The following is a 26,704-nucleotide window of genomic DNA, read 5'->3' as shown; positions in this document are numbered from 1 at the left end:
AGCTAACACAGATGGTCATCCCAATTACCAGGTGAATTTAGGTTCAATTCTGTGTGACAAACGGTGCTGTCAAGTGCTCTTATTTGAGGACTAGTTATTGTTTACCTTGAAAACATGTTTGTAATGGGTCCTATCTGCTGGGCCCCATAAAAGGTGAGATTTCTGTCTTTGCACTCTCTTGGCAGATTGCCTGTGATATGTATCACAATTCTGGTTTAATGCTTATTTAATAATAAAATTGTTTCCTTTCTCTTTTGTAGAGCAGTTTTCTGGGGAAGGAGGAGATTTTGCTTCTAATTATAATTCCCCAACACACTGTTGTTATTACTGTTGTTTAACCAAGTGTAACTCTACACTACAGTGTCACTATTATGTGTATCCACAAGGACAGAACAGGAAATTTTTCAAATGCTGTACAGAAATCAAGATAAACATTTCTGCCATGCAATAAAGCACAGTAGGCATACCATAGCATTTAAATAGTTTATGCATTTGGCTGTTCAATATTAAGGCCCATAAATATGAGGGGATATAACTACTCAGGATATTTTAATATTGAAAGTAAACCTTCCTTTTTCTTAGGTGGTTTTGGAAGTTAAGCCTTCTCTGTCCTTGAGGGTGAGGGACTAGAATTCTGCTGGCCTATAACTCCAGTTCTGGGTTCATTGATCTTGACAAGAACAAGAGGGAGGGCAGTTATATCTACAAGAACTAGAGTGAGAGCAGGATTCGAGAGGAAGGAGAAGGAAGGAGGAACATAAAATGGAAGAAGGTTGTACTTGAAAACTTAGAGCAGATTCCCAGGAAGTTGCTCAAGGGAATGGGCTCTACCCGTCTAGTGGGCAGATCTGGTACAGACCTTGGGGCCAGGTAATTGCAAAGCCAGGAAGCCATGGGAGAGCTGAGCGATCACCAGTTCTCTCCAGCAAGGACCTCGACTCTCTTTTGTCCAGAGGCTACTCCTGAAGTTCCCCTCATGTGTTCCTGGTGTGGACTTGACTTCATCAGCCACCAGCACTTCCCTCCAGACCCAAATACCTGCTACCTGACTTTGCTTGTCCCTCATATGGCTGTAGAGAAACCTTCCCTGACACAATTTCATCACACCCACAAGCCTCAGAAAAGGGGAGAACCCCACACAGCACCTGTGATGACCTGAGCAAGCCTCACCAAGCACGCAGAGCTGGAAGAGAGTAGTGGGAGATCAAATCCCCATTCCTTTACCTACACTTGTTCTATATGTTGGGTCAGTTTGAAGTCTATTGTACCTAAATGGGGGTGGAGGGGGGACAAGGCTATGGAACTCTCCATAGCCAGCTTCCACTGTAATACATCTGTTGACAATAGTAGTGACTTTTTTCTTTCAGTTGGAGCAGTGATATCCTGCCGCAGTTAAGAACAGGAACTTTGAAGCCTTCCTGCCCTGCTGTGGATCCTAGCCCCTCTCCTTCCTAGCCATGAAGCCTTGAGTAAGTTACTCAACCTCACCATGCCCCACTTTGCTCATTCATAAAATGTAGATAATAGAGATGCGATAACTAAATGAATAATTATCCATAAATTCTTAGAGTGACAGGTGCAGATATAAGCACCACAATGAGTTTGTCATATAGCGGCCGAGACAAAGGCCTGTGACACTTAATTCTTATAACTGCTACTTAAACTTTTCCCTTGGGTCCTCAGAAATCTTCAAAATTCAAACTCAATGACATTTATAAAGGTCTATATATAAATGTGTTACAAATATCATATAGATCTTTTCAGAATATAAAATAGACAGCAAGCATTTAACTCCAAATGTTCTATTCAATTTTAATTCATTTTATTATAAAAAAATATGAAAGCCAATGCCTGGCTGTCAGAAACAAAAGCTATAGTAACAATTTCAAAAGCTGCAGCTTTCTGCTCTAATTACCCATCTGATCTCCCTTTTTTAAAAAATAGCCAATGATTAAAGTAGGAATTAAAGGACTGGACTTCGTGACTAACAACTTCATTGAGTCAGCAAGAGAAGACAGTCGTCAACATGAGAGCAAAACAACCTGTATTGATGAAAGTACTGGGGACTTGGCGTATGTGTGTTTCAGGAGTATAAAACTGCCCACGCATCCCATGTACTTACCGAATGTTTACTTATGGCGGATTGCTCATTGCTCCTCCTACTGAATGTTCACAGGTACCTTCATTTTCAAATGTACACACACACACACAAATTAAAAAGTGCAGAATTTATCCAGTGCTCCATATAAGGCATGAAAAAGTGAAGGCACATCACATCATCATTATTATTGATAATAATCAATAATTCCATTTTGCAAGCCTATATTTTTCTGAACTTGTCTCCCATGTGGTCCCCCTTTGGGGTCATTGGCACACGCACTGTGTCCTTGAGCTTCTTCGGTGGGAAGCCACAGAAAACATCCCACCTTTTGTTAACATGGTCTCCTCATCTCAGTATCTACTGTACTTGCCACGTCCATCATAGTGATAATAAGGACTTTTCAGTCCACTCACTGTTCACCTCAGCTAAAGCCATTTCTCAGTTCCCATCAATCCAATCGAGAGCATTAACATTTCCACCTTGTATCTGTGGAATAAAGAATCTCTTCTTGTGGGTTAATCAAATAAAATGCTACTCTCACATCTAAAAAATTTATGAATATCACAGTTACTTGTGAGTTCAACTGAAAGTGAATTATTTCCAGAAATAAATTTTAGAGTGGTCAGCGAGTATTGCAATGTGTTTATTTTTAGAAAGATATCCAAAAATATCTCTGTTGAATACATGCCTTTTAGAAATCCCTGAATTGGAAACAGATAAATACTATATGATTTCACTTCCATGAGGAATCTAAAAAACAAAACAACCAACCAACCACCAGAAACAGACTCCGAAATATGAAGAACAAACTGGTGATTGCCGGAGGGGAAGGTGGGAGTGGGGGAGGGGTGAGCGAAATAGGTGAAGGGGATCGTGAGGTACAAACTTCCAACTGTAAAATCAGTAATTCATGCGATAAAAAGTACAGCATAGGGATGACAGTCAATAATATTATAATAACTTTGGGTGGTGACTGAGGGTACCTACATTTACCGTGGGGAGCATTTCATAACGCATAGAATTGTTGGACCACTATGTTGTACACCTGAAACTAATATAATATTATACATCAACTATACTTCAAAAATTTTAAAAAATCTTGGAATCATTTCAGTGTAAAGAACTTTAAGGTTTTTTGAGGTTCAAGATATGTCTCTACAAATGACAGATCTATGTTTATTCTTCATTCTCTGTCCTTTTAAATAACATAGTCCTCTGCAGACCTACTCGGTCACCTAGTGTTTGTCAATATTTGTCTAAGAGTCAGGTCAGCACATTTTTAAAATATTTCAGTTGAAGTCGGTAGTAGCTGTCTGACTAATCGAATCATAACACTTAAAACTAGAATTGCTATCGATGAAAGGCCATTAATCTTATATGAAGAACTATTTTTTTTTTTAATTTTAAGTAATTTTCTACTTGCCTTTGGGGAAAACTTCACACAATCATCTGTGTTCAGTCCCTAATAAGGCTCTCAGAGACAACCACAAGCTGTTCACAATTCCCAGATGCTTTAAATAAAAAAATCCCACGCATGACAGAGTGTAAAAGGCTGTTTTGCAGCTGGAGTCATTAGGCAGGTGTCTCGACACGGATTTTAAGTGGGAAGAAAACCAGTACATTTGTCTGACCTCGAATTCCTAGCTGTACTCTTAAGTTTCCAGGGTGAGGAAAACTTCATGAAAATTATTGGAAATTCAGGTGAGGATAAAGATCCGCTTAAAGAAAAGCAGTCCCTAGGATCTGGTGCTTTCTAATTTACATTGTTTATAGTGGTGTAAAGCAAATATAACTTGGACTCCCTTTACATGCATGAGGTAACAATACACACCAACAATGCTCCTCCGTAACAGTGTCATCGAAGCAACTAAGAGTGAGGTCTTGCAGCATTTCCTTCTGTCTGACGTTAGCTTGCCATTATTATTATTCCATTCCCTGCCTTGTTTATCTGCACAAATACGGTATGTATACAATAATGACTGCAGGCAAACATTCCAGGATTCTGTGCATTAGGAAAGATGAATAAATCAATACGTGGGGCTTACAAAACAAACTAGGTAGCTGCCTTTTTTTTTTTTTTTTAAACTCAATGTCTCCTAAAAGAACTGATTTGGGCAGAGGCAACTGTAAAGACACAGAGACATAATAGGCCATGATTGAGTAATCAATTCACTTGTGATGTCGGAACAGTATGTTTCATCTGGATATCCAGTTATCACCCAGAATTTTAAAAACTTAACTAAACTGAGCTGAAAATTGTAGTTGATCCATTTCAGTAGAGGCTATTTTATCTTGTGAGCAGTGACACTAGTGCTTTTGGATTCTGGTGCTGTGGTTCTAATTACATAAAGAACTGTCAGGAACATTATTTTCTATGTAGGAGAAGATATTAAAAAGCTAAGTTCTTCACACTATGTCATGGAAATAAACATATCTGACATTCCAGTGCATACCAGCTCGGACAACCCCCATGCCTACAATATTCAGACCTATCATAAATTCATAAGAATGGGACAGAAGTTTCTGGATAAGTGGATCCCTTTAAAAAAAAATTCTCTTGTCTACATCTGACACTGCTCAGGAATCCAAATCACCTGGGAGCAAACTGGTTGCATTTTAGTGGAAACTAAAGACCAAAGAAACAAACGAAGCTCATTTCTCTTCCTCCATGTTCTTCTAGTCCAACTCAGGAGTACAGAGTCCCAAAGTCAACATCCATCAAGCCACATATAGGCAAGATTTGTAACCTACAGCACCCTATTTCTCTATGCTCCTACCTGTTTGTCAACCCTATACCTCACAGAAGAAACGTATGGGAAGATACCCTTGGCTGTGGCCCCATGATTTCCTAGTGAATACTTCTGTAATTTTCATTTACAAACTCCATCCACCAGATCCAGTGACTTGCAATTACGCACCATTTATATAAAACATGCAAAATGAGAAAAATAAAGTTAAGAAAGGAAATAGGCTTTTTTGAAAGATATAAATATAAACAAAATTCATGAAGTTTTCTCCCCAAACATTGCAACTAATCTCCTTAGAGTTTAGGTTTCTTTGATCAGCAATCACTAAACCTCAAATGTTAAATGTTGATGAGGAAAACCTAGAAATAATCTAGCTAGAAAACTTAAAAATAAAATGGACACATTCTAGAGCATAAGTAAAATACATAGAAATATACTAGAATAGATAAAAATATTAACATACAAAGAATTAGTTGAGAACACTTACTGAGAATAATCTGGAAAGATATTTTGACAACTCTAAGCAAAGATGCCATAATCCCTAATCTCAAGTTATTTCTAACATAAGTCTCTGGCCACTGCAAACAAATACAATTATTAAGGTACTCAATGGCATACATTTCCAAGTTACAAAAGTTTGAGAAATTCAAAATGTTTAATAGCTCAATGGCAGGAAAGCAGTTTGGGCTAATGTGGAAGAATCGTGAAGATGGAAGAGATCTGATGGAAATTCTAAATGAAAGCTGGTAAATGTAATGAAATTCGTAGGTTGGTTGGGAAGAGGAGAAAGTAGGAAAGTATGAGTGACTGGCAAGGCCTTGGCAAGCACTAGCTGACATTCCAATCAGACTAACCTCTCTTTGCCCTCGTCCAGGCCACCTTTGTGCCAGCCAAGGTGGGTAAGCAGCCTGTGGCCCCCCACCAAGCCTGCACACCAGCTTTGGGGTCTGCAGCAGCCTGGCGGAAGAGGCACCTCTTTCTAATTTGCCGGCCCAGAGGAGGCATCATTAGAAATTTGTCTATCTGGGGTGGGCTCCGTTTTGTGCCCCAAGATCTAATACGTGATAGAGGCAGCCTAGGATAAGACCTCAAGCATTCATGCACGGACTGTTACAACTGACTCACAGCTAGTTTCCTCGGTCTCAATTTTCTCTTTTTGATTCTGCACTCAACGATTTTACTTACACTTCCTTGCATACCATTTTGCCATTTTGGTCAAGAATCAATAGTGGCTTTCATTGCTCTTACATGAGATCCAGAACAGCACCAAGTCATCGCCTCGCTGAACCTCCCTCCTTTTATATTAACCCGGAACTCAAAATCTCTGTATCAACCTCGTCATTTGATTGCAGTCACCAACACACAACTTCCTCCTCCCCGTGCATATTTTGTGTTACTTCTTATACTCTCTTTTCCTGCTCTGATCATCAGTCAGAACTTGGTGGTTCAGCTGAGTGCCCTCATCGGTGGCGGAAGACCGGACAAAGACGTGAGTAACAGTGCTGATCTGCAGTGGCAAACAGAAGTCTGCTCAGAACTAGTCTCCAGAAACTTTCTGAGAGAGCTGACTTCATTTCTTTGATCTTCATTCTTTTTATAATCAGTAAGCTCAGTTGAAACAATAGTAGTCTCAACATCATTTAGTTCATATTGGAAGGCTTCCCAAATTCTTTTGGTGGAAACTAAGACACTTTTCTCATGGCTAATGACTATCTAGAGGACATGAAGGGCCCCAAATAATCTTGGTCACTGTCAGTATATTCACATTTCCCCCTGTTCCTTGCCCCTGGGGTCTAGACAATTTCATATTCAGAAAAGTCAGTCTGGAGTTATTTCAAACGACTTCCCAGGTCCTGAGTGCAAAGGACAGGAGACAAATATTTTTCACTCAGCAAAGATAGTCCATAGGAAATTCGGGTTCAACCCATGTTTCTGCCACTGTCTCCCTCTGTTTAAAATATATCAAGAACTAGATATAGGGGACACTTATTGGCATTGTGTCATCTTTTGGGTGACCTCTGAGTACCTGATACTTGTCTGAAGATGAACACAAGCATGGGAAGAGCCCTGTGTGTGTGTAGAATATGACAGTCATGAAAATCTCTCCTTTGGATCCCATAAAAGAAGTTGATGGGAGGCAACAAAAGGATGCATAGCAGTTTATAAAATTTGTGTCACAATCACCTCTCCTTTGACAGTTGAAATAAATTAAATCTGCTCCACATCTTATACCTGTCTGTCTGCTTTAATTCCCACATTGATTTTTGACCAAACAGCCTCAAGACTTGAAATAATCAAATCACATCAGAGCAAATGGAAGTGATCTATTTCCGCTTTCCAGCTGATTTTTTTATTTTCAATCTTTACTTACATTTATTTTAAAAAGGAATTAAACCAAAACATAGAGTCAACAGCTGGACATTTTCCATCAATTATAACTTTTTACTAATAAGCCCTTTTGATATTCTTTTAACCTGCCAATTGAATATCAAAAGGCCATTTTGCAAGTTTTCAAAACACATGGACACTAACAATATTGACCATTATGTTCAGTCACCTTCATATCATTTACAGCTTATGTTATAGTTTTGTGCAAGAAATTTAGTCATGTCTGGACAAGTGAAAGACATTGTTATTAATTAGTAAGAGTTAAATAACTATACCTCCTAAAAATTTATTACTTCTATTTTTTTATCATTTAAGATATTTATAATTATTTTTTCAATATATAATGTAAAAGATCTTATTTCCTATTTGTTTGAAAAAGCTTCTTTATGATACTTTTCTGAATGGAAATTTTCCTTGCCTTGGTCTCTGAGAGAAAATTAATGACTTTTTTTTTCCTGGCCAGGTTTACAAAACATTTGTGTAATGCAAGGTTTTTGTTTTTGTTTTTAAGGTACAAAATATTTTCTATATATGTCTCAAGGAATGGAATCACCACCTAAAATGAAGAAACTTAATTTTTCTCCCCCACATATTCCATCACCCCTCTCTTTTACGTCAAGTTCTCAGAACAATTTGTCTCGCCCACAACCCACACTGCCATAAGGGAAGCAAAGAAGGCTCAGTGGGGTCCAAGGTGACTATGTATGAAAAAGTGCTGTCCTTTGCCAATCTCCTCCTTAGCACACACCGCTGCTGCGGATATGAACAGTGTTCTTCTTCCTTTCCAATGCAGGAATAAACAGCAGTCTGCAGTATAAGCAGAGTATGTAAGAGAACAGTCAAATGCCAAGAAACCTGGGCTCTATAAGTCTACACACAGGCCAAGGCCCAATGCTGGCTGGAAGCACATGAAAGAAAGGAAGAGAAAAAGAGAGAGAGAGGTGATGGATGGAAGGAAGGAAGGAAAGAAGGAAGGACTGGAGGAAGGAAGGGAAGGAGGGAAGGAAGAAGCAAAGGAAGGAGGAAGGAAGGAAGGAAGGAATGAAGGAAGGGAGGAAGGAAAAAGTTAATATAATTTCTGTCACCAGCAGAAATGATTTTTTCTGACATGTTCCTCTGCTGTGAGTAAACGTGCCCAGAGGCAGAACCCGGAAGACCCCAAGACCACCTTCCTTTCACTCTGTCCTAACGCAAACCACCCCCCAACACACATACACACACACACACACACACACACACACACACACTGCTTGCTATCTAGGCCTCTGTGCACTTGCACGTCAGGAAGTGAAAAGTTACTTTTTCTTACTCTCACGCAGGTTCTGTGCGGCCTGCAGCTTACACAATTAGGGCTTCATTATGACATAGGAAACAAATTACTAATACAAAATTAGTGGTGGGTCTTGAGAGGAGCCTGCTCAGGCTGAAAGGCCCGGAACGCTAGTCTGTTTCTGCTCCGAGGGCCAAAAACAACTGAAGGAATCAAAGCCCTGAGCTGGCAAAGGAGTAACGTTATCAAACATTTATTAAATTCCACTCCACTCAACACTGACTCAGCAAATAACAATCCAGCACCATTTTGTTATTGCTGAGGATACACGAGGATTATAAAACTTGGTCACCACCATCACGAAGCTGTAACGTAGTCGAAAACAAATAGAAGTTATATAGCTGAAACTTGCAGGCTGTTGATACCATGCAGTTTTTGGACTTACCAAATTTTTTTTTTAATTTCAGGAACATGGCAGGTCCAGAAACTGGACAGATTTATAACTGTTAAATCTGTAATTGATGGATTAGCAAGATAAAGAAAAACCAAATACTAACATTCAATGACTGACAGCTTACCTAAGCTCCATCGTTAAAAAATATTTGCAACAATAGAGTCATGAAAAAGACAACAGAAACCAATCCACAGTGGTTGGCTTTCCCATTTCTAACACTTGAAGACATCTATGACGTACTCACCATCGGTTATAGTCAACGTCATCACGAATGTTTCAAAGGTTTCATTGTCTCCTGTGCTGGCCTTGAAAGAACAGCGGTAAAGTGCTGAGTCAGAGGCCATGACCTGGGGCATGATGATGAAGGTGCTTCTCATGCCCTGACTACAGTCGCTCAGTATCTGTCTTTGGTACTTTGAAGTATAACTTTTCCCTTGGGACAAGTTGCAGCTAGTCAAGAGGTCGATCTGATGGGGCTGGATCTTTTCCCATGTAACTTGGTGTACTGGCCACTTCCCTGGAAGCTGACAGGTGAGCGTGACATTTTCCCCAGCTTCTGAGATGATGTGGCTGTTTGATGGCACAGCGATCTCGAACCTATCTGAAAACAAGAAGCAAATGATTACACATAAGTCCCCAAATTTTGAGGTCCAAAGGTGGGAGCTGCCTAGAAAGGTCTATCAAAAGTATCGGTGATGTTATTTAACCAGTTTCACCAACTGTAAATGATACCTTATAACACATTGTTTGTAAGGAAAAGACCTTTGAAAGATGCAAGTAAATAAATAGAAAAGAGGGTATACTTGTTCACACATATTCTCTTGAGTTTTACATGGTTAACCATACAACAAGAAATGTCATCAAAACCCCTGGTGCTTTTCTTGGTAATGATCTTATCAAGAGGCTGGATTTCACAAGACTATTCTGTAGTAACGCTGGGCTCGTGACTCAAAGTTGTATTCTGATCCTAATCACTTATATGATTTTAATGGTCATTGAAAAGATAACAAATCATTTTCATTTGAATAAATACATACACAAACTTATCTTTCAGATATACAGGTTGTTTGAAGCATACATAGAGTTAGGGTCCACATGTTATTTAAATCCCTGGGTACCAAGAAAGTCCTTCAATATTTTCCCACTTTCCTACCACCATAGCTGAGATACCCAGCACAGAGCACTCAGTAAACAAGCACCAGATAGTTCTGGGCCACTTTCTTGACTTCCAATTGAAAAAGAAAAGAAAAAAAGATCAGAGGGGACAGGAGAGGAGAAATCACACTTGAGAGAAGAAGAAATTGAGTCTAAAACACAGTAAGAGATTTGCTGTCTACATTAAACTAGAATACTACGTCTATAACAGTTTCATCCTCACGAAAAACTAGATTCTTTTCTTCAACAAGTGGTTCCATTGGTCAAAATGTTGTTGAAAAGGGAAAACCACAGCACTCCAGTTTTTCAATTTGTAATCATACAACTATTTATCAAAGTTAACACTTAACCCACATAACAAGCACAGAGGAAGCATTTTCTCTCTAAATAAAAAGTCAACAGAAGAACAGGGGGGAAAAAGAAGGAAAGGGAGAAAATTCATAAGACATGGAAAAAATAAGAAAATAAAAGCTTAAAGAAAAAGGAGAAACTAAAATAAAAATAAGACAGGGAAAAGAAGATATGAGAAAAGAGAAAGAAATAAGAGATAATATAAACAAAAGCCTAAATCAGATACATGTACCCTGTACTGGGAAGATATAAGGAAATAAAAGAAGGGAAACAGAGAAAAAGAAGCGTCTGTGTGAGCCATGCTCGACCCTCAGAAATCGGCGGTAGGCTAGCCCTGTCCACCCCGATGTTTGTCTTCACGGCTGCACACCTGCTGCGTTGTTGTCTTCCTCTGTGGGGCCACCCTCCACCCATCTCAGGAGCTTGATCTGCCCATGTAACCAAAACCCGCTCTCAGGAAGCAACGCTGTGTGATGTCGGCATGGGTAAAAAGGGGGGTCCTCTCCTAGGAGTATCTGCACTGGGACAAATCCGCAAAGCAGTGAAGGCAATCTCCAATGCTGAAGAGCCAGGCCTCAGGTTCTCGGGTGGAGCTGTCCTTGAGGGAGCCAGGAAGGTTCCACAGCCCAGGCTCTACGTAAGGACCCAGACCCACCTGTCAGTAGACATGACTGGGACCGAAAGAAGCAGGCTCCCACTCACAGGCAGGTGGTTCTGAAGCACAGACTAGCCCCCAATTAACCTTTCTAGATGAACAGAATAGCTGGTTAGTGTCAGATAAAAACCAAAACCCAGACGAGGTCTGCAGAGCCTGCCTGGCCTCTTGTGTGGCTTGCTGCCTGCTCGTGTAACATGACCCTTCTGCACAGCACATGTAAGGTGACAGGAAGTGACCCTGAAGACCCCCCCCCCAAACACACACACAAGAGGACCCCAGCATCCTGATGTGCTTGGAATTGGAAAGTGCATCTACTTGAAATAGGGATCAAAATGTTGTAGTTGATAGAGAAGAAAAAGTTTGATTAGAACTCTAAAAATAGAAACAAAAATAATAAATGCCAGTTAATTTTATATTTCTAGTTAGTGACGTATTAATTCTCAGCATATAGAATAAACTGTGTTTTGTTTTGTTTTGTTTAAAAGACAATTTTTTTGAGCAGTCTTATGTTTACAACAAAATTGAGAGGGAGGTACAGAGATTTCCCACATACTTCCTCCCTCCCCCCACACAGAGCCTCCCCATTATTGACATCCCCCATCAGAAGGATACATTTTATACCAAGTAGGAACCCATCTTGTCACATTAAAATCACCCAAAGTCCAGAGTTTATATTAGACTTCACTTTTGGTGTTGTACATTCTATGAGTCTGGACAAATGTAGAAGGACACACATCCGCCATGATGTCATATGGAGTATTTTTGCTGCTCTAAAAATCCTCTGTGCTCTGCCTATTCATCACTCCCTCCCCTCAACCCTTGGCAACCACTGATCCTCTTACTGCCTCCATCCTTCTGCCGTTCCCAGAATGTCAGATAGTTGGAATCATACAAGATGGAGCTTTTTCAGACTGGCTTCTTTCACGTAGTAATGAGCATTTAAGGTTCCTGCATGTATTTTCATGGGTTGATAGCTCATTTCCTTTTAGTGTTGAATCATAGTCCATGGTCTGGATGGAACATGGTTTATTTATTCATTCACCTGCTGAAGGACACCTTAGTTGTTTCCAAGTTTTGTCAATTATGAATAAACCCTCTGTAAAAAACCACATGCAGGATTTTGTGTGGATACAATTTTTTAATTCCCTTGGGCATATCTCAAGAAGCATGATTGCTGGATTTACGGTAAGAGTATATTTAATCGTGTAAGAAACTGACAAACTGCGTTCCAAAGAGGCCACCCCATTGTCCATGCCTACCAGCCATGAACGAGTCTTCTTGTGACTTCCGTTCCTCACCAGCACTGGGTGTTCTCAGTGTACAGGATTTTGTATGTTCGAATAAATCTGTGTGTTGTCTTTACATGATTTTATTACAGAATAATATGATGAAATTCTCTGTACTTTGTAGATGGTTTTTCTGACATGATAGCAGATCATTTTAAAAAATTATCTCAGTGCTTCATCAGCTTTTCCGAGCACCACTCAATCCCTGGGGACCCCAAACAGTCCTGGGTACACCTGTGCATCATGCCACTGCCCCGGGCCACCATCACATCCCCAGGTGCGAGTCTGTCCTCCTTCACCATTCTCACCAGGCAATGGCTCTGCGTGCAGTCTGAGCAGCCCTGCATTATCACTCACCAACTTCACAAAACCCTGAGTCCATTTATTAGAAGCTTCATAGGCCCAGGCCTCTGTACAGACCTTTACACACCACTCTAATGACCTAGGGCAGTACTTGGCATAGAGCAGAGAAGTCGAGAGATCATTTTGAATAAAAAATGTATTTGTAATTTCACTTTGTGATCAATGTGTGGTGTGTACCCACTGATCTGGGGGAGGGGGATATTTACAGCCACAGAACCTCTCATATTGAGAAATGTGTTTGAAATCATATGTATAATGCCTAAATGAATTAATTGTTCCAGGCAACAATCACCAATGTCTGCAAATTCACAAAAAACCATTCACGTCTCCACGATGCCACCCTGAGAGTAGTAGCCTTGCCAAAAGAATCCAGTCTGACCTGGCTCGAGCCTCGAAATCTACCAATTTCCCGAACTACAAAGAGTGGAGAAACGTGTCCAGTGACACCCGGGCAAACAATCGGTGGGAATACGAAAACACAAAACTCCTCAGCTCCAAATAGGATCTCTCCCACCCCTGAAAACCAATTTTGGACCCTGTGGTGCTTGCTGACTAATTCCCCTCTCCTCTCTATTCACTCAAAATTCTGGAAGGAGTCCACTGCTCCCAACTCTGCCTCATTTCACGTGTGTGCTTCAACGTACTGAGGAACCACTCCTACCATTCTCCAGCACGGCAAGTCATGCATGTTCTTGACCCTGAGTCCTGGATGCTATGCCCTCCTGGAAGCCACTGACCTTCTGTGGCCCTGCATGTCCCTGTTTGTCTTCTCTCCTTTCTGACCTTCCTCCACAGTCTTACTCAGGGGTCCTTTTGTCTCTGCTGATCTTTTAAAATGTTTTTGTTCCCCCTAGGGTCCCAATACCTATCCCCCTCCACTTGCCATCCCTGGGTAATGCCCCCTATTTTCAATTTCCAACCATCTCTTATGTGCGGGTGTACAAATCCACAGCCCCTGCTCAGTCAGACCTTTCCCCGGGGTTTCCAAAGCACAAGACAATAACTTGCTCTTACGATATTTAAAATAGGCGAAAAATTAAACAGCCAGAATTGCCCTGAGCTATCTTCAGGAGCACGACTATTACTCCAGCTAATTAGAAGTGATAATAGTAGTAGCTTCGCATATTCCCAACTGTGCCTAGACCACGTATGCGCTCAATAGAGAACTTTTCTAAAAACTCTTGAAGTGGCCCATTTAAATGCAAAATAAAATGTCACCTGCATGATGACTAAGGAAGTACTTAAAGTGACCTGAGATAAAGATCTCAAAAATACGCAAGCACTTGTTAAGAGATTACATCCTCAGAGTTCTCATCAAAGAAAAAACAAAATCTCGTAACCATGTACGGTGACAGTTGTTAACTAGACTAACTGAGGTCATCACTTCTCAATACACATATCAAGTCACTATGTTGTACACCTGAAACTAATATCATGTTATATTTTATCTCAATAATAAATATTTTAAAAACTTTTTTTGTCCCTTTTAAATAAAGAAAAGTTGGGGGGGAAAGCAAGCAAAAGAAACAGACCCACAAACTCCCAATTACAAGCAGCAACAAAGTCCGGGGAGCAGAGAAACGGCACTTTTAAAGCTCAGAGGGCCTGCAGTGCAGGCGATGCACGGAGGGCTGGAGGAGCACAGACTCAAGAGGCTAAAGGTCTCCAGGGTGACTCTGCCTCCCTCACAGTTCTGCCGGCGACAGACAAAAAGTAGAAAGGGCAGTTGTGGTGGGCCCTGAACTGCGGTGTTGGGCAGCTTCAAGCAGAACAGAAACCGGAGCAAACAGCAACCATTAGCTGAGGCCACGCAGCACGCCCCATAAATTGTGCCCGACACACTCCTGCCCACTCTGTAAACGCCCGGTGCTGCGAACATTTCAAAGGAGGGCACATATCGCATGGTGCACTGGGTGTTATATGCAAATAATGAATCATGGAACATTACATCAAAAACTAAGGTATACTGCATGGTGACTAATATAACATAATAAAAAACTATTAGTTAAAAAAAAAAACAAAGGTAGAAGGCAATGAAAGAGGTGGGGATGGCATTTCTCTAAAAAGCTGGAATGTTCCCATATGATGCTTGGATGGGGGATTATGGGTTGAACTGTGTCCCCCCAAAATTAATATATTGCAGTCCTAATCCCTAGCACCTCAGCATGTGACCCTATTTGGAAGGAGGGTCATTGCAGAGGTCATCAGTAAGATGAGGTCACACCAGAGTGGGGTGGTCCCCCAATCCAAAATGACCATGCCTATGGACACAGGCATGAGCACATGGAGAACGTCATGTGAAAGTGAAGGCAGAGGTCACGGCAAAGGGTCCACAAACCAGGGAATGGCAAAGATTGCCAGAAACCACCAGAAGTGAGGAGAGAAGCCTGGAACAGACCCCCCATTGCAGCCTCAGAGGGAGCCAACCCTGTGGACACCATGGTCTGAGACTTTCAGCTCCAGAACGGAGACGATACCCTCCCCAGGCTGTGGAATCTCATTGACATGGCCCTAGCACACCACCGCGGGGTGGGAGGAGGTGGGGAAAGAGTTCATCAGGCTGGCATTTCTCCTACAGTCTGGATCTTACCAGAACCTACCAGAAGCAGCAAGGCCGCCAGGTTAGGGAAATCAGTGGTCTTCACAAGCTCCCTCCCCACTACTGTCATTTCCTGTCCTTCATTTAAAGTGCAGATAAAAGGTAAAGGAACCAAACAAGATAAAAACAAGCTAAAAGATTGCCTGACTGAACAGCACAGATAAAGTGGGAAGAACCAGAGCTGTGTTCAGAGATAAAAACACAGCCTGACAAAACTGTCAGTCCAAGCAAGGCCACTTGTTTCAACGAAAGAAGTAACTAGAATCAGGCGAACAGGTCCTGAATGGCATATCAGAGACTCAGTGCAGAAGATACACATGAAGGTAAGGTTTGCAGCATGTCCAAACTGTGATGTCCCTGTCTGAGCACAGAACACAAAGAGCACAACTCGGGCCTGGACAGATTTGTGGTTCAGATCCCACCCCCCCCACCCCCGCCCCCACTTGTGATTCAAAGCAACTGCTGTGGCCTGAGCTGCACCCCCAGAGCCCAGGCTGCCCCTCCCCCCAGTAGCTTTATGGAGCTCCCTGAAGCTTGAGAATATCTGTCTGAAGGATCACCACAGATCTGCATATGTAAATTTTGCTCACAGGTTTTAATTGTTAAAATGTACATTTCAATCTCTCTGTCACTGTGTGATGAGAACTACACTTTTTCTAAAAGTTGCTACCATAGGGTTTGTTGAAGTACATGAAAAAGTCTTCCTTCGGAACATTGCTGTAGTTCCTCCCAACCAGAAAAATAAATGACTCATGGGATATGAGAATTTTAAGCAGTATAGTTCTGAGGTCTTGTAAAACCGAAAGATTACAATATAGCCCAGGAGCATTGGCTTGTTTTCTACGAAAAGGTTAGCAAGTGGCCTCACTGACTTGGAAATTTAATGCAGGCTTTCTGCATGGCAGAGTTTTACAGAAAAAAAGAATCAAGAGTTAACATCAACCCTAATCATGTCCAGCTAGAGAATAGATTGTGTTAGTGAATTGTCACTGCAGACTACAGTAAGCATTTTGTTTTAGTTACTTTAAACATTTTCAACATATTTTCAAGGCAAAATAATATACCTTGAATGAGACTTGACCATGTGCCAGCATTAAAGGCATTACATGTGCTTTATCTTTTAGTCCCCAACACCAACAACCCCGAATTAAGTCACCCAGCTGGCTGGAGGGTGGCAGAGAAGGGAGTCCGTCCTAGGGAGGAGGCTCAGGGAGCTGCCCCTAAGCCAAGGCTGCCATCCCATCCCTGTGCCTGTGAGAAACTACAGGCCATTGACTCTTCCTTCCTACCTGCAACTGGGCAGGATTTCACAGAAGCAAAATAGGCTCCCAGGAAGCCCCTGTTCCTAAATATCTTATTTTATTATGCTTTAAATTCTATAATTAGAAATCAATTTCTTTACTTGTCCTTGTTAAAATGCACATAACAACCTCAGCTCCTGGCAGGCACCAACACATTAGTGTGAAGTCGTCCATTAGATTGCTTTCCAAGTGATAGGAAAGGAAGCAGTTTCCCACAGGCAAGTGGCCAGGAACAGACTGGCTGCAGAGGAGACTGAGAAAAGCCAGGAGCCAGCCATGTCCCAGGCCACAGTGCTCCCAGGGAGAACAGGGGGCAGAAGCAGGGGGCGCGCCTGCAAGGGCCAGGCGGGTGGGAGACGATCAGGAAGATAAATTACAAACAGGAGGCAACAAAATGTTACCTCTTTTGCTATTCATTCATTCATTTATTCACTCACTCATTCATTCACTCCTTCAACAAAAATTGTATGGATGTAAAGACAAATGAGGCACAGGTCTGAGACGGTGGAGAGACACATAACCAGGCCATTGCATGCACAGAGCCCCAAGCCCACGGAAACCCTGGGATGGAAAGGTGTGACCTTGGTTCCCAGCCAACTAAAAGCTATGCTGTTGGCTGACTCTGGGCTTGGCAAGTTCTGTCAAAGGGTCTCGAAAAATTACAGCTATTTTCCCAAAGAAAATCTGCTGAGGACACCAAACACAAGATACTCGATTAGCTAAATAAGCTTCGTGCACTTAGCACGTCTACTCCATGTTCAATTTCCTTCTTTCTACGTTTTCTGCCCATGTCCCTATTTTTTTACAGTATCTCCCTCACTACCTCTCATTTATATTTCCAGTTGGTTTTGTGGAGAACAAGCAAGTAGAATTTCTGATGAATGACATATGAAAAATGACTAAGAAGCAATTAGATACAATGCTAGAAATGCTAAAAATGGGGAAAATCCCCACCACGCATCACACACATATTACAGAAACACATATACGAGGACACACCTACTTCAACCTCCATAGAAAGAGGAGGTATAATAAAATTAACTGAATTGCAAAACCAATTTTTAAACTTTAAGTTTTTAAACTCACTGCTCAGAAATGTGGGGTTCACCATTTTTACCACTGTGATTCCTATAGAATTAAAATTACTATCCAATTAAAATTACTCTGAAAAACTGGAAAGCAATTTCTGTCAATTCTGCAGACAAAGATGTGACCTCAGAAACAGAAGGCATTCTCTATAAGGAAAGGGGAACATGCGGCCCTCGAGTCTCAGGACTGCAGAAATCTCTGGTCACTGACAGTGACAGCATTCAAAGCAAGCGAGCTCAGTACTCCCCCTTACAGTTCTCTCTTGAGAATCTGACTATGAGCCCTATTTCACTTAATAAAATATCTTATGCTGTCCTGACCATGGTTAAGAAAGGCTAGGATTTCTTGGGGGCTGAGCCTTTCAGACAATATTTGTGTTCTCTGTAAGGGAGAGAGGCAAAAGATGAGTGGGGAGAACGGAAAGATCAGATCCTGGCTTGGGTCTCTCTGAGTCATAAGCTTCAACCAGTCCCGCGATGCAGGGAACTCTGTGCACTTGAAAGGAGTGGCCCTTGACACAGACACAGAGCAAATGCTTTCAGGCCCCATGGGCACCCCCTGGGAACCCTCTGCTTTTGGGGCACACCAACTCGGTGCTTTCTCCTGAACAGCCGGCAGCTGCTGCTCTGCTCAGGGAGGCTGGAACCCGCTTTGCCTGGGATCTACACACCCAGAGGGACCCTTGCCCAGTGACTGACAGGGGGTCCTCAGGTGCCTCTGCCAGATGAGCTCTGGTTAACCTCCCTGCACTTTGCCTGGCCTCCTTCCTGTTCAACCCAGGGAATACTTGCTAACACGTCCCTTTCACATTTCTCCTCCTCTCTGGGACTCCTTCTGAGGAACGCCAACCTAAGGCAGGCACAGCGCTGGGACCTGACCAATATTACTTGGAATCTAGTATTTGAACTTATACCACAGCGCCCGCAGGAGGCCTCCAGAAATTCTTCTTTGGTAACAGGGCTCTCTTTTATTCGATCTTTCCTTCAAGGCCCAGCTAGCCGTCCTTGTCCCACAGTATCGGCTCCCCCTGCCCACACAGTCCCAGGCCATGGAGTCCTACATCTCTCTCTTCACATGTCTAATCGTGCAAAACAAATCACTACACTCGCGAAACATGAACTGCTGTGTTTTCTACCTTGCTTTTCTCAATTATGCTGAGCTCCTTGGAGGCAGAAATAATTTTTAAAATATTAATTTGTTGCTTGTTACTCCACCATGTTCCAAAAGTTCTCAAGGCAAATTGTACCATGTCGTGAACTGCATTTATTTCAATCTCTAGAAACACCTTATATTATCCCTTGCATATATTTGACGATCAATAAATACCTGCTAACTCATTTATTTCATCTGTAGGGGGTTAAGCACGGTACCAGGGAAATCCACGTAGCAAAATGACTTTGAAGCCAAAGAGAATGAAAATACAAGACTTAGTTCCTATATATTTCCGTATGTTTGTTCAATGGGACCATTGAAATACCTGCCTCTAGGTATTCTCTAATTCTAGCCCTTTTTCCTTCCAATTCACGCTGCATCCAAAACTATGTAGCTACAATTCAAATCTGATCCTGCCACATCTCTGCTTTAAAAGGTTCAGATGTTTCCCATTGTAACTATAGGACAAAGTGCACATTTATTAGTAAAATCTGTTAGGATTTTACCCCTGCCTTTGTCTCCAGTCTTATCTCCTACTAGAATCTACCATATACTCCAGTGTCCCCAAGAATAGCACTCACACTTATGATCTTGCATCAGCCATCTCTTCTCCCAGATGGCCTAATATACTCCTTCCATCCTGGCCCAGGAAAATCACTTCTTATCCCATAAAACTCAAATGTGACAGCACCTCCTTGGAGGAAGTATTTTCTTACTCATCCTTGGGTTAACGACTCCCTCGTCTGTTTTACTTCTGTACGTTCTATTGTGCTGTCTTTTATTTGCTGTCAGTTCTCCCCGCCCTGGGAAACTTTCAGGGCCTTGAAGATGGCATGTCTTCAATATGAGGTCGGCTCTCAGCACAATGCCAGGTGCCTTAAGTTGTTCAATAAATATTGTGGAATAAATGGATGAGAAACCATCTCTGAAGATGACACCATGTTATAAATTCAGTGGATGATCCCAAGGGCCTACAGTAATATTTTCCAGCCCAGGTCCTACATGAGTTTGGGTCTTCATTCCCACGTTTGCCAAATACAAGCACCCACAGGACCTGTTCCTTCCAGCAGATCCCCTGGGCACCAGCGAGCACTGTAGTATTTATGGCTTTAATACCTTCTCTCCAAAGAGGTCCAGGTGCTTTTCAAACCACAGTAGGACCAACATATTTCTCACAACCCTCTGAGGTAGGAGAGGCTGAAATTGTTTCGTTCAAACTATAATGAAGTTAAAATGAAAAATAGAACAGTATTGAAAACCCAGTGCGCATGTGGCTGCTGACGGGCAGAGCTATCATCATGGGACCTGCTGGAAAAGCGATCGGTCCAGAAAAGAGACACAAAGAACTGGTAGAATGAGGGAAACAAGTCCTTCCCATGTCAATTCATTGGGATTTAAAAGGAAATTTGGATATACCAATAAAAGAAACAGGTATGGCAGTAGAAGGAGGTAATAATGTATTTATTCAGCATTCAACGTGTGCTGTCTCTAAGTCAGAGGAAATATCTACAGGTCAATCCTAGAAAGCTATAGTTTTTTTTTTTACAGTTAAATTCACTGGTTTCTTCTATTTAGAATAAGATATCCCAGATGTAAATGACACACACCCCTGATGGGCAGAGAATCCGGTATGTGCCATCATGGCTGGCCCAGCGTCCACCAGCAACATATTCCCTGGGTCTTTTAGGGCATCTTCCCTGCCTCCATCCCATGACCTTTCCAGAAGCAACTTACACAAGTGTGTGTGTGTGTGTGTGTGTGTGTGTGTGTGTAGGTGTGGAGTGTGGGGTTTCCCAGGAAAATGGCAGGCTGTGCTGGGTGGCTTCCAGTATGTGGGGAGTACAGGTGTGTCCTGATGGGGGGACAGGAAGAGGATGAGCTGGGACTCGCTGAGCACCTTACGCTCAGCTCAGGGAAGAAATGGCTGAATGAGGCCCCAGGTAGGATGGCTGCTGCTGCTACTCCCTGATCTGAGGAATTCTATGGGGGATGGGGAGCTCTGGGATGAAAAACATCCGGCTGCCCTGCTGGAAGCCCCTTGCCCCAGACTCATCAGCAAGTCATCTGCTTCAGGCCATAAGCCACCTATTAAACAAAGCCCAATTCCCATCACGCTTTGAACACCCCACCCCTCAGGGTCACAGTGTGGTGGCACCTCATGTCAGAGCCCTGGGGCAGCGATGTGTGCTTCTGGCAAGGAATCTGAGGCCCCAGTGGAGGTCTGCCAAGGTTCAAGGCCACAGCAACCCGAACACACTCTCCACCACACCTGCTCGGTTGTTCCTTCCAGCAGCTGCAAATTGTCTAGAACTCATCCCAGGAGACCATCCTACCTGTTCCCGGAGACTTTCCCTGGAGAACAACCCCCAGAGCATTGTTCTCTCTTCCAGACCCACCCCAACTGCCAGCACCCTATGATGGGGGAGCTGGCCCCTCCACCCAAGCCCCTCATGGGGGAGAAGGGGGGGCATCTGGAGAATATCAAGGATATTGTAGAAAGAAAAAGGAACTTGATATATTTTAGAGAATAGATTGGCAGAGCTTTAAAAACAAAACAGTCCCTAACTGAGGGATGCTTAAAGGATTTATTATTGTCATAGGTCACAGATTATTTTGTCATTTAAATTTCTCACTTCTCGAAACAGGAAAAGGACTAGCTTGACCACAACTAGAAAAGAAAACAAACTTTTCATTTTCTTAAAAGGAAAACTGCCTGAAGCAATTAATGAAGAATTTCATTAATTTATGTTTATGCATTACAGCATAAACATTAAAAAAAATTAGAACACCTTAGAGCAAAATTGGTAAGCCAGTATCTAGCTCTTAGATTGACAACCTCTGTCATTTACCATTAAATTCCAAGTGTGAGATAAGTGCCAACAGCAGCTGAGAAGGACACAGTCCTGGTCCCTTTGCCAGCACAGATCTCAGGGGCAGGAGGAGCTGCTGTGAACAGAGAATGCTTCTCCCAGCGCTCAGGTGTCCTAGTCAAATGTTCAGCCTGCAAGTCATCAAACAAGGGACGGGCCCAAGGGAAAAAGGAGAAATCTCAGACAGCCTCAGAAAACTGGAGGGTTCTACATAGGAAGAGAAGCGGAAGAAGATGCCTCTTATCAAAGTCTGGGAAGAAAAAATTGCATCCCATACCTTCTCTATGAATTCTTATTGCTCTTAATAATGTTTTTGGAAACAAAGTGAGTTGGGGAAAATACATCACTGCTATTAGAGACACTTACAAAATTGGGAAAGCAGTCTCGTGATTATATTTTCTTAGCATTATTTTAGAAATATGATCAAAAGTGTCCATTATTTATAATATTATTCAAGAGTTTAGTTTGTAAATATCAGGTCAGGAGGTAAAAGTCCTCTGGCTCTGAAATTCTACCTTTCTACAAAAATATTCCACCCAAAACACGCAGAACAGCTCTATGGCTCTTCACATGCTGGGTGAAACCCGCGAACAGGCCTTGAGAGCAACTGCATTCCCTAGCCCAGCTGAAGAGTGTGATGAGTGAGCTCTTCTTCTTTCCTTCTACTCAACCACCTCATATTAATGCCATTGGCAATGAGAGGAAGGACCAGCAGAGCTTAATTCAAGTTCATTATCACTACAAGAAATGAAACTCACAATGTACACCCTATATCAATATATATGTGTTCATGGGCCCAGGGCAAAATATTTCTTTTCTAATTTTGATTTGAACCTGTGGTTGGCAATTCTTTGCAATGGCTCTCTTGGTCCTCCAATTTTCTCACTGAAGAACTTCAGATTTCAGTATCTGTGCCAGGTCCTGTATATTGCTCTTTTAGAAAAGCATTTCTACTGCAAGAAAGTGGAAAGGGAAGGAAGGGCAAGACAGACCCAACTTTTGGCCTTTCCTCTAATTGAGAATGACAACTAAAACTATTTCAGATATGTTCAGCTGTCATTCTGTTACTCCCAATAAAATAGAAATGTTCATGCGCCAAAGAATCTGATACACCATCAGTTGAGGACCTACTATACTTAAGATGATATTTTGAGTCCTGGGCCAAAACTTAATTACCTTCAAAGGAATTAAAACTAATAATTCAAGAGGTTCTGACTCACTTGTAAGTAAACTGGTACAAGAAAATGTACACAAAATATTTCTGAACTGTTTAAGCTTACCCTGGCTTTTTTAGGAATTCTGTTTCTGTTCAGCTTAAATCAGGGGCAATTTTCACTTTGAAGGATTAGAACTTCAGTTGTTCATTTTGAATACAGCATCATTGTTGACAGTGCCACTCAGGGTGACCAAGTCTTCAAGGGGTGTGTACTTATGCTACGTGGTGACTCTAAATGCAGGTGGACACATTTAACACTTCATTTTGTCCTCTCACAGAATAGCTCTTGAACAGGTATAAATGAAAATGCAGACTACCTTACTGTAAACTGCTTACTTGCTATTTCTCCTTTAAGTTACACTTACAGCATTAGATAAATTGTCTGTGTAGGTAGTTTTCCGTATCTATGAATATGATTTCAAAATAGTCCAAGAGTTACAAAGTACTTACGGTGAAAGAGAACAATGGATCTGACAGGGGTCAGAATCACTGCTACTTGCTTCAATTCCTTAGTAGTAGAATACATGTAAATATACAGAAATGCGTAGACATCTTAGTAAATGGCCAAAGAGACTATATGATGTATTTTAATCTAATACATGAACCCCATGTTAATATCACTAACCAAAGATCCCTGGGTGCTTTCTATTGTGCTGTAGATCTCCATTTGCTAGAATTTATCTAAGGACAACATTAAACATGTAAACACCAAAAGCAAAGATGAAATAGAAAAAAGAAACAAAATTATTTTACAGATTATACTAGTTCTCAAATACACTGTTTGAAGCAAGGTCAGAAAGAGCTTAGATAAATATGCCCCCTTATGAATTTGTATGTCCTGTTGCTACATGCCGTTTTTTAAATGCAGAAACTAATTGAAATGGTTACTTTTAAAATATTTAAACTTCACATTTGCCATTCTCTCTGGTTTTTTATCTCGCTGTAAATTCTTCCTCTAAATTAGGGATGACTTCCATTTCCCCTGTATGGTACGCACTTCTCTCCAAAGTCTGCAATTTAATTTCCACCTCCATAATTTTAAATATTTTAAAGTCATCATTTTACACTCTCCATTTTCCTCTAAAATTGCCTTCAGTAATGGCTTCCTAACTCCATTATCTTGGAATTACATTTATCACATTTATGGGTTTGCCTTTTAAAAGCAAAACAAAACAAAAAGCCATAAAATTTGGGGATCAGAGTCTAATCACAGGCGTGTCAGAGCCAGTCGTGGTGATTCCTAATACGCCCTCAGATGCTTCAATCAAGTGAGGTTTATCACACGTAAACTGGTTCATTTCAGAGGTATATGGTGTAGAGTAACAGTTAGGAAAATAAAGCATCTTTTTTGCCTGTCAATAGATTCAATTGTATTCAACAGCAAAAATCATTTACTCCCAGGCTTCAGTTAGGCGTCTAAGTGACGCATATAAATAAATCACTGGTGGCTTAAGCAACCACAGATAACCACCAAAATGGTGATTTGTGAGTTCTTTATGACACACCACAAATAAAACCAAAAACCTCACTGCATATTTCAGGGAGAGATTAATTTAGTACATAGTTACTTATAAAATCATATACGATAGGAACACCTGTGTGGATCAGTTAGGTTGAGCGTCAGACTCTTGATTTCGGCTCAAGTCGTGATCTCAGGGTCATGAGATTGAGCTCAACGCTGGGCCCTGTGCTCAGCGGAGAGTCTGTTTGGGACTCTCTCTCCCTCTCCTCTGCCTTCCTGCTCATGCTCTCTCTCTCTCTCTCAAATAAACACATAAATCTTAAAAAAAATAAAATCTTGTAAGATTATAAAACAAAACCAATTTAAATAAATTTTACGAATACTTAGCCCTAGGAAAAAATTTAATATGACATTGGCCACCCACCCCTCCCCACTTTATCTGTCCCCAAATATTATTTCAACTCTGAAAATGAAATGTATCTTCTTTAAAAATAAAAAATAAAAGCTAAAAAAATAGGCTGTCAGACTAATCTGTATGAAACAAAATGTTTTCCAGAAAGCTATAATTCAAGACATTTATCATCTCAACTAGAAACAATATGTTTGATTCACAGAGTAACACAAGAGTATATTTTCTTGATTTTTAGATAAGAATCAAACCACAAAATGATATTTTCTTTGAGTCATCCCAAGTGAACTAGAGACCTCACTTCATCTTCTATAATTAGTAAACAGTTCATCAACTAAAGTATAAACCTATCTGAAGGCATGAACCATACTTTTAATACCTTCTGTATGTAAGAGAATATCAGAATAGATTTTTCTACCCAGTATATGTACCCAGTGAGCATTCATTATATTCCTATCAATTGTGCTTTAAGAGATGCCAAAATAACTGTATAACTTTGCATAGGTAAATGCTGAACCTTTGCAACATAGTATCCTTCTGATGACCTCCATCTGGCAAATACACCCCACATGCATTCGGCGTGACAACACCAGCCTTCACTTCTCCCCCTGCCTACCCTTCTCATCTAACTCACCTCCAGGTTCTGTCACCCTCTCTCCCTAAGGTCCTTAGCTCTGCCCACTTCTCCGCACTCCACTCTTGCAGGTTCTTATTGTCTACCTCTCCCCAGGGTTGAAGCACCAGCCCGGTAATAGTTCTCCTACTTGTGCCCACCACACTTCTATCCATCCCTATCATAATGCCTGAGCAGTCTGTAAAAGCAGATTTGGCTCTGTAAGTCCCTTGCTGAAAATTCTTGAATGTACCCCCAAATCTTTTATAATAAAATTCAAACTTCTTAGCACATATTATAAGCCCCAGTTTCACCATGCTACAACTTCAGTTCACCGCTCACCTTGACCCTGAACTTCCTGCCAAGACACACTTGGACTTGCCTCTGAGTCTACACTGGGTTACTCCCTCTCTCAGCATTAGCTCTCCGTCCATCCCCCCTGCCCACTGCGCTGGCCTGTGGAGTCAGGTGTGGAATCTTCTGCTAAGATTTTCCAGATAACTTCTCCAGTGCAGACTGGGTTAGAGCCCCCTCCCTCACTTTATGCCCATATTTTAACCTATATTTTCCTCTTCATTCACAGTGCTGCTCCTAAGATACACCTGTCACATGGTTGTTGATTTTTAAAAGTAAAGCACGATTGACATGTTTCCTCACCTTGGTAGTTTGAGTTCACTTCCCCAAGTGGTTGCTTTCATCTCTCACCATCCAGAATATAAGGTATACCCTGGGTTTTGTGTACGAACATAGCTTTAATTCCTCATACCACTTTTTGGGGGGAAAATGTTATTGAAAAGCATCATAGACTGGCGCTCCACTCTAATAATTAATTCATGGATAACTATGCTTTGAGATAGCAGGGAGAAAGTTTGGCAAAGGAAAAGATGGGTAGTTTGGATTCTCTCGTAAAAAAAGAAAAAGAGTGTGATGATCGCCAAGAGTCCCTGCATTCAAACTTTGAAAGTGAGTTGACCCCTCGCTAAGGGGTCAAGGACTGTTCAAGGAATATCAGACAAAGCCTATGATGCACCAGATGCAGGGAAAGAAGGGCACCCCAAGACAATCCCATGCATTACCGACTATTTGCAGGTTGTTTTGTTTTTTCTGGTGTGCAAAATTTAGAAAATTCATGTAAGCAAAAAGGAAGAAGATAAAAATCACTCATGATACCAACCTCCAAAATAATCACCATAAATATTTTCAATTTTACCTGCTCAGTC

The 26,704-nt window shown here is 41.5% G+C and overlaps 1 protein-coding gene across 5 annotated transcripts in view; it reads right to left on the bottom strand.

Annotated features, from left to right (window-relative positions):
• Positions 1–26,704, bottom strand: part of CD226 (CD226 molecule) — a 111,988-nt gene that overhangs the window by 19,485 nt on the left and 65,799 nt on the right. For all 5 annotated transcript variants that reach the window (XM_048218465.2, XM_057313330.1, XM_057313331.1 and 2 more), the window contains one exon: positions 9,205–9,561. In XM_048218465.2, coding sequence (XP_048074422.1) covers positions 9,205–9,561 — 357 coding nt within the window. The remainder of the gene's footprint in view (positions 1–9,204; positions 9,562–26,704) is intronic.

This window comes from Ursus arctos, unplaced genomic scaffold, assembly GCF_023065955.2.
Source record: "Ursus arctos isolate Adak ecotype North America unplaced genomic scaffold, UrsArc2.0 scaffold_17, whole genome shotgun sequence".
NCBI classification, from domain to species: Eukaryota; Metazoa; Chordata; class Mammalia; order Carnivora; family Ursidae; genus Ursus; species Ursus arctos.
This window is presented reverse-complemented; position numbering and strand designations above follow the sequence as displayed.